The sequence below is a fragment of the Cygnus atratus genome, chromosome 3 (genome assembly GCF_013377495.2).
Source record: "Cygnus atratus isolate AKBS03 ecotype Queensland, Australia chromosome 3, CAtr_DNAZoo_HiC_assembly, whole genome shotgun sequence".
Taxonomy (NCBI): Eukaryota; Metazoa; Chordata; class Aves; order Anseriformes; family Anatidae; genus Cygnus; species Cygnus atratus.
The window spans coordinates 25,175,171-25,191,612 of record NC_066364.1 but is presented as its reverse complement, the minus strand read 5'-3'; the positions used below and the strand labels follow the sequence as shown (position 1 = coordinate 25,191,612).

At 41.5% G+C, this 16,442-nt stretch overlaps 1 protein-coding gene across 3 annotated transcripts in view; it reads left to right on the top strand.

Moving 5' to 3' along the window:
* Positions 1-16,442, top strand: part of ELOVL5 (ELOVL fatty acid elongase 5) — a 49,687-nt gene that overhangs the window by 24,694 nt on the left and 8,551 nt on the right. For all 3 annotated transcript variants that reach the window (XM_035543113.2, XM_035543115.2, XM_035543114.2), the window contains exons 2-3: positions 8,400-8,465; positions 10,366-10,553. In XM_035543113.2, the coding sequence (XP_035399006.1) occupies positions 8,400-8,465; positions 10,366-10,553 (254 nt within the window). The remainder of the gene's footprint in view (positions 1-8,399; positions 8,466-10,365; positions 10,554-16,442) is intronic.

The window sequence follows — 16,442 nt, the reverse complement described above, 5'->3', positions numbered from 1 at the left end:
AATATTTTTCCTTCTTCTCTTCTCCATGTTACTTTTCCCACCATTCTGAGAACTTCTTTGGCACCTTCTTCTATTTAAAGCCAGCAGTCATTCACGCTTGCCTGACTCTTTTTGATAGCACAACTGTGTGTAGCGAATGGTGCCACTGGGCAGGATACTTAGCATCGTAAAATGAAGGCACCAACTATCGGTGCAGCTACAACTGTGATGATTAACTCGTGTCTTCCAGGGGTACAGCAGGAGAATGCAAAAGTTTCGAGAGTGACTTCTCATAGCGTGACTGGCTGTGTGAAGAAACGGCAGCAAGATAAGCTGTGGGCTGGGTTTACAGTGTCAATGTGCATCTTTTCTTCCTTTGGGTAAAGGTATAGAAACTCTTTTTGAGGACTGTAGCTAATGCAGTGTATTGCATGTATTTTTCTGCATCTTATATTCCACTGGGGAATTTCCCATCTCCCCTGGCAATCCATGCTCAGTGGAAATCAGAGAAGCACTCAAAACAAATAACGTGCAGTAACTTGCCTAACGTTGACTTGGTTGTGTAGGTGTTTTTTCAGTGGGATTTGGTTTCCCAAGCACAAGTGGTCCTCCAAAAGGTATTGTTTACCCATCTGAACATGGGTTGTAGCTACACAGCTTAGCAGGGCATCCTGGTTTTGGTTTTGTGTGCTGTGTTATGCCAGTACTCATCAGTATGGCATGGTGTAGTGTTATCTTTGTGACCATCACCCTCACTTTCACAATCTTCCCCAAATTTCTCAGCTTTTAATTGGATTACTGCATCTAGTCACCGTGTGGACTCCAGATAACCTCTTTATAGCTAGCCCTGTTTACTGGATAACTATGCATGGTGCTCTCTTGCTTAGCACGGTGTTTCAAGTCTTTATGGGGCAGATTGCAAGCTTTTGTACATCAAGCTAATAAATGCAAAGAAAATAATTAAGAGTTTGAGGCGTCCTCTACTTTCTGTTTCGCTCTTGAGATGTCCGCCAGGCTCAGAAGGAGTCAGTGACACTGCTGTGGGGTGCTGGAGGAAATGAAGGTTTGCCTGGCTCCACTTGCTACTCTTTTTATTGCTATTTTAATGCTTTTTTATGTTTATATATGCAATTACATGATGGGGATATTTAAAAAAAAAAGGCTGAAGCTCACTCTGCTGAAGCCGTGCAGTACCCTTGAACTCTGCTGCAGGTGCTGGGTGCTCATCGTGGTCATGCAAGACTGGGCTTCTCTGTCCTTTGGACTTTGTTGGCTCTGCTACTAGAAAATAACTTCCCTGTGTGTCGTTTGATAGAGCTCAGTGCCAGTGCGTGAGTGTGGTGGGGCTGTGATGTTTTCGTCAAGAAGGCTCATTACAAACTGCTTCAGGGACCGGGCCTTTATCTTCTCCTGTGGGTGTAAAATGTTGGCTCGAGTGATAAGCACAGTCTGAAGTTAGAGAAGTTACTTTATTAACAGAGGAATTTTGCAGTCCTTGCTGCAGGTGGAGACCCAAAATGAAAGCTGTGGTCCTTATGGCCCTTTGGGCTTAGCCCGTGGCTCCTCCTTTCTGTCAGCTCTCTCTTCAGCTTCCCAGGCTGCTTGTTGCTGCCTTGCGACAAATAAACTACAGCTAGCAATATTTTTGCAATTGCAATACCAGCAAAGCTTTTGAAAAAGAGAGAATTTCCCATTAAACAGTAGCTGTTTACCAAGTACTTTGATACTGCTGGGTGAGGAGGGGTTTGGAGCAAAGCTCTATAGGAAATGCTGTGTGTCAGCTTCACTTCCAAAACAGTCAGCCTGCAACTCATCCGCTGTGTGTGTGTGTGTATTTCCACCCAATGCAGTTTGCTACAGTTTTATCCTCTCTTCTGCCTGATTTCTTTCCCATTTAAAAAAAAAAAAAATCAGTTCTGAACAGCCCAGAGGGAGTTGCTGGTGTCCTTGCACATTTTGTAGTTATGGGCTATTCCAAACAGAGCAGTTGAATAAACCTGCGTGCTTTGCCGTTTTGTTTTTTTTTTTTCCTCCTCCTTTGATTTCTGTAAATACTTTTGCAATGTGCACTTTACGACTCCAACACCACAACGTTATAAGCTGGCAGCTGTGATGAACAGCTCTGTGGTTACTGGATAATAGGCGCAGCAGCCGGGCAAAGGATACCGTGTCAAACGCTCGACTCCTGGAAAATGCATGCTGCTGCAAAAAGCATTTTATCGTACCGCTGATGGGTACTAGCTTTTCTGCTGCTAATGGGGACTTTGCAGTACAGGGAGACTATTATTTCTAGCTGGATGCATCCTTCTGGGATTGAGAGGTGATGGTGTACCCCTTTTCCACCTATTCTCAGCACTTGCGTGCATTTATTTGAGTGTTTCCAGTTTGTTTTTCCCACTTGGCCATCGTCCTCAGTGCTCTCCCTTAGGCTAAAGTTGTCCCGCAGCACAGCACAAACTGTTGACCGCAAAGGGATGAAATGCATGTGAGTGTCCTAATCTTAGGATGTTCAGATCCTAATTTGAGCTTGTTTAGATCTGCTGAAAATGTGAATTGTATTGCAAGGATCCATGATTTGTCTTTATTGTCTATGTGATGATTAGATTCTAGTTTAATGAGGTATGAGCACCGAGCACAATTAATTCCATTTTGCAGAATTTTGAATTCTTTCTTGTATTTGTTTCTGTTCTGTAAAATGCTTCAATTACCACCGTTGTGCTTCAGTATGAAGGCAGTCACAGCTGAAGGATTTGGCAAGGAGTGGGAGGGATGACAGGAAAAGGTAGTGGCATGAAATCACACCCTAATTAACTGGGCAAAGCTTTCCCTTACTCCCTTTGTTTTCAAAGTTTTTGAAATACCATTGAGGTTAAACTGCTTGAGACTGGCTTCTCCCCTTTGTCCTGCCTTTTTTTTTTTTCCCCACACTTCCCTGAGTTTTGTACACATAATTTATTTCTAAGCTTCTTTACGCTTGTGCTGATGGTGAGCATGAAAGCTCAGCACTGTTGAGTCCTGGTGAGTCAGCAGCAGCCGGGATGATTTGCCACTGCTGCAAGGTGGGCTGAAAATCTGCATTGCTTTGCTGGGGATACAGTTGCAAAATGAAGTTTAAAATTAGTTTATTTCTTTTCACACACACAAAAAAATGTATAAACTGCAAAATCCACAGCACTCGTACTTCATATGGTTTCAGATAAAATAAATGTACTTGCACTTTCAGATCAGTATGGACCGTGGCTTCTTCTAAAATTCCTTTCACTGCTGGCATCAAGCATGCTCGAGTCCTGTTCATAAAAGGCAGAAAAAGGAATCTGGGGCTGGTGGCAAGCTGGAAGACAAAATATGTGTGAAAGTGAAAGATCTGGGAATGTGAAGGAGAATCTGGATGGCTTTGGTAAAGGAGACAGTAATAGCTGGCAAGTCTGCTTCCTAGTGCTGCCTTCCCAGTGTCAAGCAGCTGAGCATTTGCAAACAGCGGTGTGATGGTTGTGTTTTTGGATGAGGGGCTGGTTGGACTTTCGGAGGAGGGAAAAGAGGAGTCACCTCCGCAGCGGTAAGGATTGGGAAACACCAGTTTAACTAGAAAATATCATTCACCATTTTCAAAATCAAGTACCTAAAATTAGGCTTCTAAGTCCTAATTTAAGAACTGAGAAAGTGGCTGATTTCCAAGAATGCCGAGCAACCAGGCCTGACTACGCGTTGCGCTCAGAAGTCAGGACAATTATTTAGTTGCCTATTTGGGGTTTTTTTTGGAACTCGACTTCAGGCACTTACATTTGATAAATGGGATCTGTTATTTTGGGGAATTCTGGAGCAGCAGGATGAAAGTGAAGCCTCTTGCTTAAAGGGAGCAGGCCCCTAACATGTTGAGCATTCAGCCCAAAATGTTTTGTTGCTGCTGCTTGGTTTGTTTAAAAAAGGGTGGTGTGAGGCAGGGGGTGAAAAGCTTCAGGCTTCCGTGACTGGTCTTTGGACCTGGAAACTGAAGTTACTCCAAGGAAAAAGTCAACATGAAGATGAACCAAGAATTCTTAGATCAGTTTTTGGCATAAACCCACCAGAATGTGTTTTCTGTTGAAAGCGTAGGAGGGAATTTCCTTTGAAGGGAAGAAGCTGGTAAAATACTGCAGTATTCAGTAGCTCTTCAGTCGGGGAGTCGTGATGTGCGTAAAAGAGCAGGTTCTCAGTATTTTTAAGCTGTACAAAAAACATTGATAAACAAATAAAATTCAACAAGAAAAACACAGCTGAGCGTAGCCTTTGGCCTGTATTTTCAGCTGCCAAGGGTCACTCATGTTCAGACTGAGCAGCTCAATATCATTCAAATTTTCCACCTGCACTGTATTGAGGATATGCATGGGCATGCTAGAAGGAGACTGAGCATGCAGAACATTCTGTAGATGTCCAAAACCGCTACTTAGGTAAGTCCAGAGGATTTTTAAAAAAATTGTATTTTTATGAGAGGCCTCAATCTGGTTGGAGCAAGATGAAACTTTGGCCTTTGTTGTGTTTGTGTTGGAGAATTGCAAGTCCAGTAATTAAAAGGACATGGGAATAGTTTTATGAAAATCAGAGTTGCCTAGAGATGCCTAATAGCTTTAAAAATATGGAGAAGGTCAAAGATGTGATCTCTCAATGTGTTTGTTGCTTCTTTGGAACAGTACTTGGTACTACTTGATGGCAAAGGCCGAGTTAGAGTCATCTCTGTTCTGCATTTCATGTTCATATCGACAGTCCTCCTAGGAACAGCTTTGTACTCCACCTCCTTTTCCAATTAAAAAATGTAGGATTATTTTTCTCATGAACTGTGTCATCTGAGTAACTTGAATGTGTCCATGCTCCGCGCCACCTAGTCAGCGTGAATTTTCCCTCATCGATACGATGAAGCATCTAACCTCAGGAGGTCAGGGACAAAGCAAACTGCTGGGAAAAAAAAAGATTAAAGGTTAAAGGTTGGACTTGATGATCTTAGAGGTCTTTTCCAACCTGAATGATTCTGTGATTCTGTTTTCACAGTCCCCTGAACTATGACTTTTGGTAGGTTGGGTGGTCACCTGTGAATAGGTAGATGTCTGAGCCCTGAATTCTGACCAGTCCTTTGGTAATTTTACTTTTGACATTTAGTATATTTTAATACTTCTGAAGATTTTCATAGTAACTTCAAATTTCCTGTAGTACTATCCTTCAGGTTGGACTAAAGAAAAATATTCACACATTTGGCTCAACTTCAGCACAGGATTGGTGAGCAGAGATGTTGAGGGTGTTTGTGTTCTAAACCTGAGCAGAAATGGATCTGGGCACATCACAGACTTCTTTTTCCTAGTAGCCTTAATGGATTTTTTGATGAATTTTGAACTGCTCGCTTACAGTCATAAAAATGATAGGGCAAGAGAAAATAGGAGCTGGTTTCATGCTACTGAACATAACTGATAAAGTCAGGTAATTAGGATGAAACCTTTCTTATCTTCATTTAGGATGACCTCGATGGGGCTTATTTAGGTGCACTACCACGGTCTTGGTGTGTACCGGGAGAGCATTAAAAGCGCAATGCATTCAGAGTGTAATGGAGTGTCTGGGAGCAGAGAGGATGGTTCATTTCCTGGCCACTGTAGGTTAGGAAAAATAATGTGTTTTAAAAAGCAATGTAGCATAATTGGTTGTTTTTTTTTTCCTTTTTCTAACTTTAGGTACCAAATTGTGTGCCTTGCTGTGGGATGATTTCTGGATAAAGGAGCATTGCTAGTTATCTGTTCGTGTATGTGACAAGCTGCAGGATTTGTTTATTTTCAGTGTTAGGAAATGTGCTGGTTAGTGTTTCAAATAGCAACTGGTTCAATTTTTCTGGAAGTTGATGTTCCTCTGAATTGGGAAACTATTCCAGTTAAAAAAAAGAGCCCTTGTAGTTGCTGCAGTTGAAGCAGTGTTTAATGTTGTGCAGTTATTGGCAGGAGACTTGATGCATTTTCGCATGACCCCCTCTGGAACAAAAGCAGATTGTTTCACTCTGTTTGTGCATTATACAAATGAGGTCCTTTTGAAATAAATTCGTTTTCTGCAAATTCTGGAAATTGACACCAGGAGTAGTTCTTCCTTCGCTGCTCCTTTTACAATCCGCTGTATGCTAACAGCGCAACAAAAAGCTTCTTGGGGTAGCAGCTCTCCGAGGTGAGACCCCTGCAGAAAGCCTCCTGTTGGGGAATGAATGTTCCTTCCAGTTTTATGAAAAAGGATGGCCGTGGAGTTTCACTTCTTGCCTTCTGTGCTATAGCGAGGTGTGCTTTGTTTCTGCTTTCTTAGTTGTTTCATTTTCATACCAGAATTTTTATAGGGTCCAGCAAACAAGAATAAATAGCACGCCAGTAATGAACCGAGCTGAGTTTGTGTAACAAATTATTGTTTTTCAATCAAACTCCGCATCTGAAGTCTTTGTCCTCAAAGCTGAAGTTAGAAGCAGGTTATGTTTTATTGGATGAGTATGTAACTAAATTGTTACTGGATCAAAGGAACAAGTGACAAATTGAGTAAGTGAGGATTTCAAACAATAAAATAATTTATCAGCTGAGGAGTACTTTTCCTGCGGATATTTAATAGCTAACAGATTTAAAAAAAAAAAAAAAAAAGAGAGAGAAAAAGAAAGAAACATGCTCTGGATAATTTTCTTTCTTTTCCTTGGAATTTAGATACTTATTTCTAAAAGTCTTCCTGATATTCGTGTTTGTGCTAGCATAGAATAGCCTTCTTAAACGCCACTATTCCTAGGATACCAGCATGCCAGGGGCATTCATAATTCATGTCATAATTGGTGCTGTAAGGCAATCCAAAAAATGTACATTCTTGTGAAGTGTGTAGTTATTTGGGCCGGACTTCTTCAGGATTCTTAGTTGGAAAATACAGCTGCTGTGAATCAGGATTACAAGAGTCTTTTAAGGCTTCTGATTATTTTAATCGAGCCCTTTTTTTTTTTTCTTCTTTTTCTTTTTTTTTTCTGGTGACAGAATTTCAGGAAAGTTTCTGTGTGCTTGTGTAGTCCAAACCAGTAAAAAATACTTTGTGCACACAGATTAGAAAATCCTCTTCTGTGTGTGTCCCTGAGACTGCAGTGGGGAAAGATGGGCTTGGGTTGCAGCCAGAAGTCCTCTAGGAGCATGGGGGCCTTGAGGTTGCAATGGGGTAGGAGGGACATGAGGCTTATATAGAACAACAAGTGATGTAAATGCATCTTTTACCACCCCTCCCCCCCCCCCCCAAAAAAAAAGATGAATTTCTTTGTTGTTGGCAGCGAGGCATAAACTTGCATAATCATTTCAGTTTTCACTGTGGGTGTGCTGACAGCTTATGTGTTGCTTACGTTATTTCCATGTAACTAAAAATTGCTGTTAATATGAGTACTTAAGGGAAGAGAAACACCAAGAAGTGAAAATTATCCTAGTGAAAATGGGCAAAATTCCTTTAGTGAAAGCTCAGTGCATCTGTAATAATTAGAAGAAATTGGAAGGAATTCTGGATAGAAAAGAGGAAATTGGAAGGAGTTTTTAATTTTTTTTTTAAATCAAAAATAAATTTTCTTCCCACTCTCACAAGAACAATTTCGGAACAATTTTGTGTATTTCTTTCCTGCTTTAACCGTATGAAGGCACAGCAGACCTGCACACTGCAGTGTACCAGGTTCTCCCGATAAATATTGGCCATGTAAGGAGATGACAGATGACTCAATCACTTTTCTGTACTGATATTTGATGAGTTTTATTTCACAATGTTTTGCCAGTAAGGAAGTTGGGGAACTGGAGATGTTCATGCTGTGAATTGCAATATTTTCCTCCCTCGCCTCTGCAACCCTCTATGTCATTCATTCCAGAGTTGTTCATCTGTTAGTTTTATGGGCTGTTAATCATAGCTGTAATCAGTCACCTATTCATAAAAGTGATAGTAGAGCCAGTTTTTACATTTTTCTTTCCCTTCTTTCTCCTCAGCTAGTGTTGCCAGCTATTTGGGATTCTTTGTTAAAATAGCTTCATAGTATTTATTTGGGAATTTCAGTGTTGCTGCTTTTTTAAGATCCAAGCCTCATCCTCCTCTTTGCAGAGGGATCTTGCAAGATGTCATCCTGTATTTGCACTCTTAAATACAGAACTAGAGGGAACTTTGGGTTAATCTGAACGTAATGTTTTAAACCATTTTTTATTCTATATCCATAATTAAATAATTCAGCAGAAAATGCGGCTTTTTACACCAGTGGTTCTCTGACACTAGAGTAAGCTTTCCATACTTGATATATGCTAGTAATGTCCAGTACCTGTCTGCAATTTTTGTATGTTAGTATTTTCTCTGTTGACCATAGCAGTTGGTACTCAGACAATTAAAGTGTTTCCGTGAGCTGAAGAACTAACTTTCTCTGCATCTTTTCATTTCAACAGATTATAGAATGGAACGTCTGGATAAAACAATCAATAGCTACCTAGACGTTTGGTTTGGACCCAGAGGTAAGCTTTTTCAAAAAATAAAACAGTAGGACTGATATGAAAGCGTAGACACCAGAGCATAAGAAAGGACATTTCTAGCATCCTGACTTTGAAAGGTGACCACTTTTCTTAGTATCGGCAGAACATCAAAATGTGTGATCCTATAATAAATGGAAAATGTCTTCTCAGTGCTTGCAATTTTCCGACCTGAAGAGCTGCTAGTTGTTCAGCAATGCCGTTCTTTTTATTACCAGTTAAGTGCCAATGTTGTTAGCCTTCGTGACCTACTTAGCTCACTCAGATCTTTGCACTTTTTTTCTTAGAAGTTAATAATAGATTGTGTTGGGGGAAAAATAAAACTTTTTTGAATTTGCATTTTGAAATAAAAATACTCTTGCCCTTATAATTAAAGCTGCTCACCAAGTTTTCACTTACGAAAAAAAAAACCTGTGATTTTTAGAAACCTGTGCTTCTTTGAAAACCTCTTTAAACAAACTGTGGGTTTGGTGGGTTTTTCACTTGGAAGAGGTTCGCAGGTGGAGAGCAGAAATCCTGGTCAGTGTGAAGAAGGGAGAGGCAGTGGGGCCAGAGCAGGCGATGCCCTTGTGGTGGGGGCTTTCATCCAGTATTCAGATGATCCTGTAGGCGGTGTGCATAGCTGACCCCTGCAATGTTCCTCAGTGGCTTGTGCTTTCTTCTTCTGGCTGTTTCAGTAGCATCTTTCCTACTGCTTCTTACCCTCTTTCTCTGTCCAAGTGAAACTCCTGCAATGATGCCTCTGCCTTGGGGGCCGAAATCCACCAGGGAATTCCTGTTCTGCTGTGGAACAAGCCTCCAATCCTTCAAAGTGTGTCTTCTGTTTGCTTTGAGTTGCTCTGTGCCCTCTTTGCACTCATCTTCATGCTGAACCTGTTCAAATGATGCGATAAAACTTACAGTCTGTGCTTGCATGTGGTCTGTATTTGCCATGTCTTGAAACTGAAAGCAGCAAATGCAAACAATTCCCAGGCTTTCTTAACTATTTCCCAACCTACATTTTAAGGCCTCGTTTCTTACAGTCAAGATCCACATTTGACTCCTTTAAAATGAAGACGTTGTTGGCTTATGGTTTGGTAAGCACGGTTTCTGTCCTTTGGGCAGGAATCAGATGAAGGGAGTGAAATGCCGTGCTGTTACTGGGCTTGGACCATGCGCTCGTAGGTCAACAGTGACCGTGTAGAAAAGTGTCTTGTGCTTGCCTTAGGCGTTCCTCTGAAGTGCTCTTGTTCTGAGCAGTTTCCGTGCTTTTTCTGAAGAGTCGACATTTTGCCAGCTGGTCTGGTTGGTCAAACTGGACTGACTGTTCTGTGTTTCATTGCTAACACAAGGACTCCAAAATTTAAGTATCCTGAGAGCACATATAGATATCTGTTGGGGTTAGTATTGGTACAATGTAGACTAGAAAAAAATGATCTGCTGATACCTGTAAAGGTGTGCACTTCACTCCTAGCTTTGCTTGTTCTGAGGAAATAAGAAGGGTACTGTTTGGAAAGGTTAATTTGAGAGAATAAGGGGAAAAAGGTCACTGAAGCCTTTTTTTTATCATTTAAATTCATCTTTGGTATTCAGGATGAATGACGTTTTGGAACAGTAGTGAGTATTTCACTCATAATAATTAGGTAATAATTTAGGAATATCTTTGTTTCAGGAAGAGGATTATTTCTGTTTTCTTTAACAACTGTATAACTAAAATCTTCTTGTTTGTGTAAGTTTTTCATAATTAACAACCTGGCCCTTAATAGAAAGGACTTGCTGTTCTCCCTTCATCTTTCTCTGGTAATTCTGGCACTAGAAGCATTCTTGGGTAGAGCTTTTTCTGGACACATTAAATTCTTCCACTTGCAAAAATCTAAGCGTTTGTAATTTTGTTTGTTTGTTTCAGACCCCAGAGTAAAAGGATGGCTTCTTCTGGAGAATTATACACCTACCTTTATCTTCTCAGTCTTGTACTTGCTAATCGTATGGCTAGGACCAAAGTACATGCGGAACAAACAACCATTTTCATGCAGGGGTATTCTAGTGGTCTACAACCTCGGACTCACGCTGCTTTCTCTGTATATGTTTTATGAGGTAGGAGAAAGGGTTTGGGCTGGGGTTATTTTGCATTGTCTGGCTTAATTATATTGGCATGTGTTGAAAATGATCTATGGGGATATTCCTCATAAATCTGGGGAAACATCTGAAAAATTTTGCTACCATTCTTCAATGTCCCTTCTCAGAGGAGAAAACTACTGCTTGCCTAAAAGACAGGCTTAACTTGATTGCTTTGGTGGATTGTGCAAAGTACTTGGTAGCAAAACTATGTCTTGTTTTGGACTACAAAACGTGTTTTATTTGAATGTGTTTAGTCATGCACGCACTCTTTGCATCTATTTCTGTAAGCTTGGAATAGCTTCTCTTGTGTCATCTTATTTTTTGTTGAAACAATTACATCTAGGCAATTGTGATTCGTCTGGTTTTGAAAGTTGAAATCTGAACACACAAATGTATTTCAAACTGAATTGGACTTTCTGTGGACTTAATTTCTGTCTTAACAAAACAGAGATTTAGGCACTATAAAGTTTTCCGCTTTCATAGAGCAGTTTAGCTGCTTTTAATCAGCATTGCATGTTTTTGATTAATGCAAAACCAAAAACCTGTGGCAATGTAAATAAGAATGTAGTCAGTAAACGATGGAGCATGTGGTTTTAATGTACAGAATACTCTGGCTCGCTTTTAACCAAAAGCGTTTCTCCTTTCTGCAAGGAGGCATTTTGTTTCCAACATGAGATTACAAAAAAGAACTAAAACTACTAATTTCTTTTTGTGGAGGAGGGGGACATTTGCTTAGAAGTACATGAAAGCTATAATTCTTGAAGTTTGTAGCTTATAGTGTTTTACAAAGTGAGTTTAGACAGGAAGTGATTTAAATTTCAAGTTCTCTTGTGTAGTGAAGTGTTTATTCAGAAATCACTGTGTTCAGTTGGATTATTGAGAATTTTGACACTTGATTCTTTAGGATGAGCATTTTGGGATTCAGTAGGTACTTAGAACAACTTGCATTCTTGATTTGCTTACATTTCTAATCTTCCCGTCAGGATATTCTAAATACAAGTGTGTGAGGAGTGCATCCAGAATTTGCATATTGATCTCTTTAATTTGTTAAAATGTAGCGCTGCTGTGCACTTATATACTACATCTGCATGATTATTTTTATGATGAGATTATTTATAATTACACAATAACTTGAGATTAAAATAATACAAATTATTATATTGGAGGTTTACAAGTGTAAACTTTTCTTCAGTTGTACTAAGTATGGATAAAATTCTCATATTAGCCGATCTTTTTTTCTTGAATACTTGGAATAATACTCATAGTTTCCAAGTGAAAGTTATTGTAATATTCTGCTATGTTAAAAAAAATGATAAATTTAAACAATAGAAAAGATTTGAAGTGACTTTTCTTGCTAACAGTGAATAAGTTACCAAGAAAGGATTGATTATTGTGTGTTAGAGAAGTCCTCATACTTCTAACCAGCTGAATAGCCTTCATATTATCTCATTCCTTCACAATTAAAATACAGTGAAATATTAAGGTTTCTGCTTTCTATAAAGTGAAACACTTCATATGAAAGCGAATGTTGCTCTTAACGTAATATTACGGGATTGTTCGTTGGTATTACTGGAAATATACTTTATAAATGGGAACACGAAACTGCAGTGTTATGAAGACTATTAAACTCATGATAGTTACAACAAAAATGCTTTTGAGAACATCTTACAAGCAAGTTTGCTCTTCTGAAGCCAAAGTTGTCTTAGAAGACCACTGGATGTCCTCTGCTGTGAACATGCCATGCTGCATCTCTGCTGATGCAGCAATATTGTGCCAGACTTGAGGGCAAGCAATGGTCTGCAGCAAGGACTGATCCCATGAAAATGCTGCCGAGCAGACAGCCTTACTGACATAACATCGTGCTGCTTGATGTTGCAGGGTGAGAGCCGAAGGGCCAGGTGATAGGGAAAAAATCAGCTTCCTGAACCTCCAGGTATGTTTTCTAGCTGCAGTGCCGCTGTAATTACCCGTGTCAGTGCAAAGCAGGTGGTAGCCTCGCTCAGATCACATCAGGCACTGAAATTTCCCTTTGAAGGATTAGTGATTCGTCAGTAGCAGCACTTCATGGTACATGTCCTCTCTTTCAAGCTAAAATGCTGAAGCATTCAAAAAGAGATGAGGGTGAGATAATACCTTATAGTGCTTATGTTACTCCCTGCTCCCTTCCTTGTCACTTTGTATTTCAATTGAATTAAACTATTTTCAGTCCTAGTTTGAGGAAATACAGCATAAAACAACACCACGTATGAACTTGTTCAATATCCTGTCTGAAAATAAGCTGTTTTAATAGCTTGCGTACCTCAAATCCTGCTTGGGAGTTTTTCCTGAGTTGCAGCTGTCAGGGTGTCAGCTCGTGAATCATAGCATCACAGCGCAGTTTAAATACTTTATGAACAAAGCATGGTATTAAAGTGAGGCATGCTCCCAGCTAGGATGAGAAAGATGACCTATTTGGTTTTCTGACCTTTATGTCTGAATGTTTGTATGCAGTAACATAGAAAAGAAACTGTGGGATTTGCATAATTCCAGCTACTGTGTGCTTGCACCACGTGGTCTGCTGATGTAATGTGGTATAATCTCATTTAAAGTCACTAAAAGTCTTATACCTCTTATTTGGGATATCTAGATAGTATTTCACGTACATCATTATTGTAAATTATTTGTTCAGGCATTTAATAACTAGACAAAGGTGGGGTGTGTTCTGGTACAAGTAAAAGAGAGTAGTGGGCTGCTTGTCCCAGATCATTTAAAAGGCAAGACAGGTCTGAGGGAGTGAGAGAGGTTCCTCTCGGCTGACCTGCCAGTGTAGCAGAGGGCAGCATTCTGTACTGTAGGGGGAGGGCATGCTCATTAGGGGGAAATAACAGGGTATTTCGTGTAAATTTACAGTGCCTAGTGATTGAGAGAGGCCATGTGGACTCATGTTAGTCCTCATTAACTGATATAACGTCGAGTTTATAATCTGAGGCAGTCATTAACAGGTGCGTTGCTCGAACACCAAGGCTGAGAGCACAGAGGGTAAGGGGAGCAGGGGAGCGTGGGCCGTGCACGCCAAGGGACGCCGGCCCTGCACTCACCTCTGTGGAGGGTGTTTGTGAGCTGTGGGTGCCCAAAGGACCCACAGGTGTGTCGTATGCCCCTGGTGGGGTCAGGCTGAGGTAGGGCTGGCTTTGTACTTTGGTGGGAGCAGCATTCCTCCCGTGGGCAGGGGCGGCGAGGGCTGGTGCCCTGTGAGGCAGCGAAGGTGAGGGGCAGGGTGTGGGCTCGCAGGAGGCCGCAGGTGGCTCACAGCGGGTAATCACCGGGGCAGTTTTGCGTCTTGGCAAGCATTTCCTTTCTTTGATCGGACACGTGAACCTCTGCTCCGATCTAGCTCTGTTCGGAAGCCCGTAAAGTAACTCGTCACGCTCTGACAGCGTGCTGCAGTGCTGGGTCCCTCGCCTGGCCCTCTGCAGCAAGTCTCAGACCTTGGCTGGTATCATGAGAACACCAAACCCGTCCCAGTCAGCCCTCTGTGACAGCCACTTCACACTGGTGTGAGCGTGCTGGTCTCTTTCGGTAGCAGATGTGATAAAAAGCACATGCCGCGACATTTTAAAGAATCCAGCAACAGAATTACAAAATGAAAGTAATACAAAAATGAAAGGCCGGAGAGAGGGAAGAGCTTCTGCTCAAGCAGAAAAGCAACCTTGAACTGCAGGGTTTGCCCTGGAACCAAAGAACTTTGTATTGAATTTGAGTACCATTTTAACTGGATTGAGGGAGCTGTCTCTTTTGTGTGCCATTTAAAAATCGTGGACTCTGGTGAAAATGATAACAGTCAGCCTTTTCTAGACAGACTAATTCCTCAAGAAGAGATGTGCCTGTGGTCAGGCATCAGCAGTGCCATTAGCAAGCCTGGGCTGCTGCCAACCTGAAGATGAAGGTACACAGCAGAGCCATTTGGGAACTGCTGTTGGTCAGGTATCAGAGTGACTGATTGTTTTTTTGTTTTCTGAAGCCTTCCAGCACGTGCTGAAAGTATTGTGGACGTAACAAATAGCGGTGTAGGGCAAAGGGGCAGCTGGCTCCCTCTGGAAAAGCACTGCCGATGTGTGTTGTGTGGTGCACAAAGCAAGGTCTGTGGGCAGTGGCACCAGCTCGTGGCAGTGGCAGCAGGTTTTGACCGCTGGGTTTATTCTGGAAAGGGAGGGTTTCAATTATTTTTGCAACTATACTATTTATATGTTAAAAGTTACTACCGTTTTCTGCAAATGTTGCTTTGCTTATATCATTTAAAACTCTTTGGCTGTGAGATACTACTACTGCTCCTAGGATATTACAATATGCTCTTCTGGAAACGAAGGTTTAGCTGAAGCTGCCTGTTATTCACACTGATGCTTTTACCCTTCAAAGGGCTGGAATCAATCCAGACACCTGATGTCAAGCTGTAGGTGGAGAACTTATGTCCCTTACAGGGAAAGGTGCTTGGGGTTTCACTGTTCTAGCCTTTGCTTCGGAGAAGTTCATGGAGCACAGGGATGCTACAGGACACCGAGCCTGGCTCTTTGGAGTAATCACAGGGTAAACGTGATTATTCCTCTATTTCTCACACTTCCTTGAGCTGTGAGAACTGTATGAAACCATCTGTAGGCTCTTTGCAACACTATTACAGCACAATGTGGGCTTCTGTCTGATATTCCAGCGGGCACCCAAGGAGCCGTACAGGCTTTCCCTCGATGCCGTCAGAGCGGCTTGGTGCAAGGCCTGCTCTGAGATGTAGCTGGTGCATCGCTTTAAAACCGGTGCCTTTAAACAGCAGTGGAAGGGAGAAGCCTCCATGGCTGCCTTCCCTTTGCGGCTTGGATAGAGGAATTGCCTGGGTCTGCTGCTGATACGCAAGGCTGCCCTGATGTCACTGTGGCATGGCAATATTGATTTTTGTCCATTACATGAGGTAATTCCAGGTCTATCTGTTATGGTATAACTAGATGTCTTTTTTCTTCTTTTTTTTCCCCCTAAATAGTGGTGGTAATTCTATCTCAGAAGGTCAGAAATCATGACCTAGGCTGACTGGGTATTTTAAAAGCTAATTTAAGGAGAAAATGAGCCATGAAAGAAATAACATTAGGAAAAGGTAGACCGTTTAAGTGATTATCTTTATTGTACCTTTTAGAATTAGTTTCCCACTCGCAGTTCTGAGCAGCGTTTAATAGCACCAGTTATTGTAGTCTTCTCATCAACTGATCATTTTAAATGGCTTATGGTACAGAGTTTTTCACTGTGGCTTTGCAAAGCTTTTCTTTTTTATTCTGCACGAGTGTAGATAAGGCCAAAAATGGACAAGTCTCTTGTGCAGGATATCTGCTTCTGCTTTTAAAATGTATTTTGGATACCTAAAGAAATCATTTTTCACTTGGGAGTAGTCTAAATTTGTTACTCCTAATGCTATTCCCAAGAGGAAAAAAACATCTTTATAAACATCAAGCAAGCCCTTCCGTCTTGATTATTAATTTAATAGAAGCACTGATGGCAGCTTCAGAAAAGCCAGAGGCCAGAACCACCGAGGCATCATCCTTGGTTTTAAAAATAAATAAATTAAATAGCAAGCTGTGCCCTGGCCAAGGCACACTTGTTCTCATCTGCTCCTGTCTCCATAACCGTCCTTCTCCAGTCCCACCCTCGCCGTCTCCTTCTCTGTGTTCTCCTCCATCTTCCCCCCTCCTCCAGCCTCCTTCAGAGCCCGTTTCAGCCTCTCCTTTTGCAGTCTGCCTCCTCCCCACAGCCCCGTCATATGCGGAGCTCAGGCACAGCAGCATGCTTCATCAGCCCTGGGAAAAAGGGTGGGACATGGGCACCCTCCTTGGCAGCTTGATCCAGATTTCA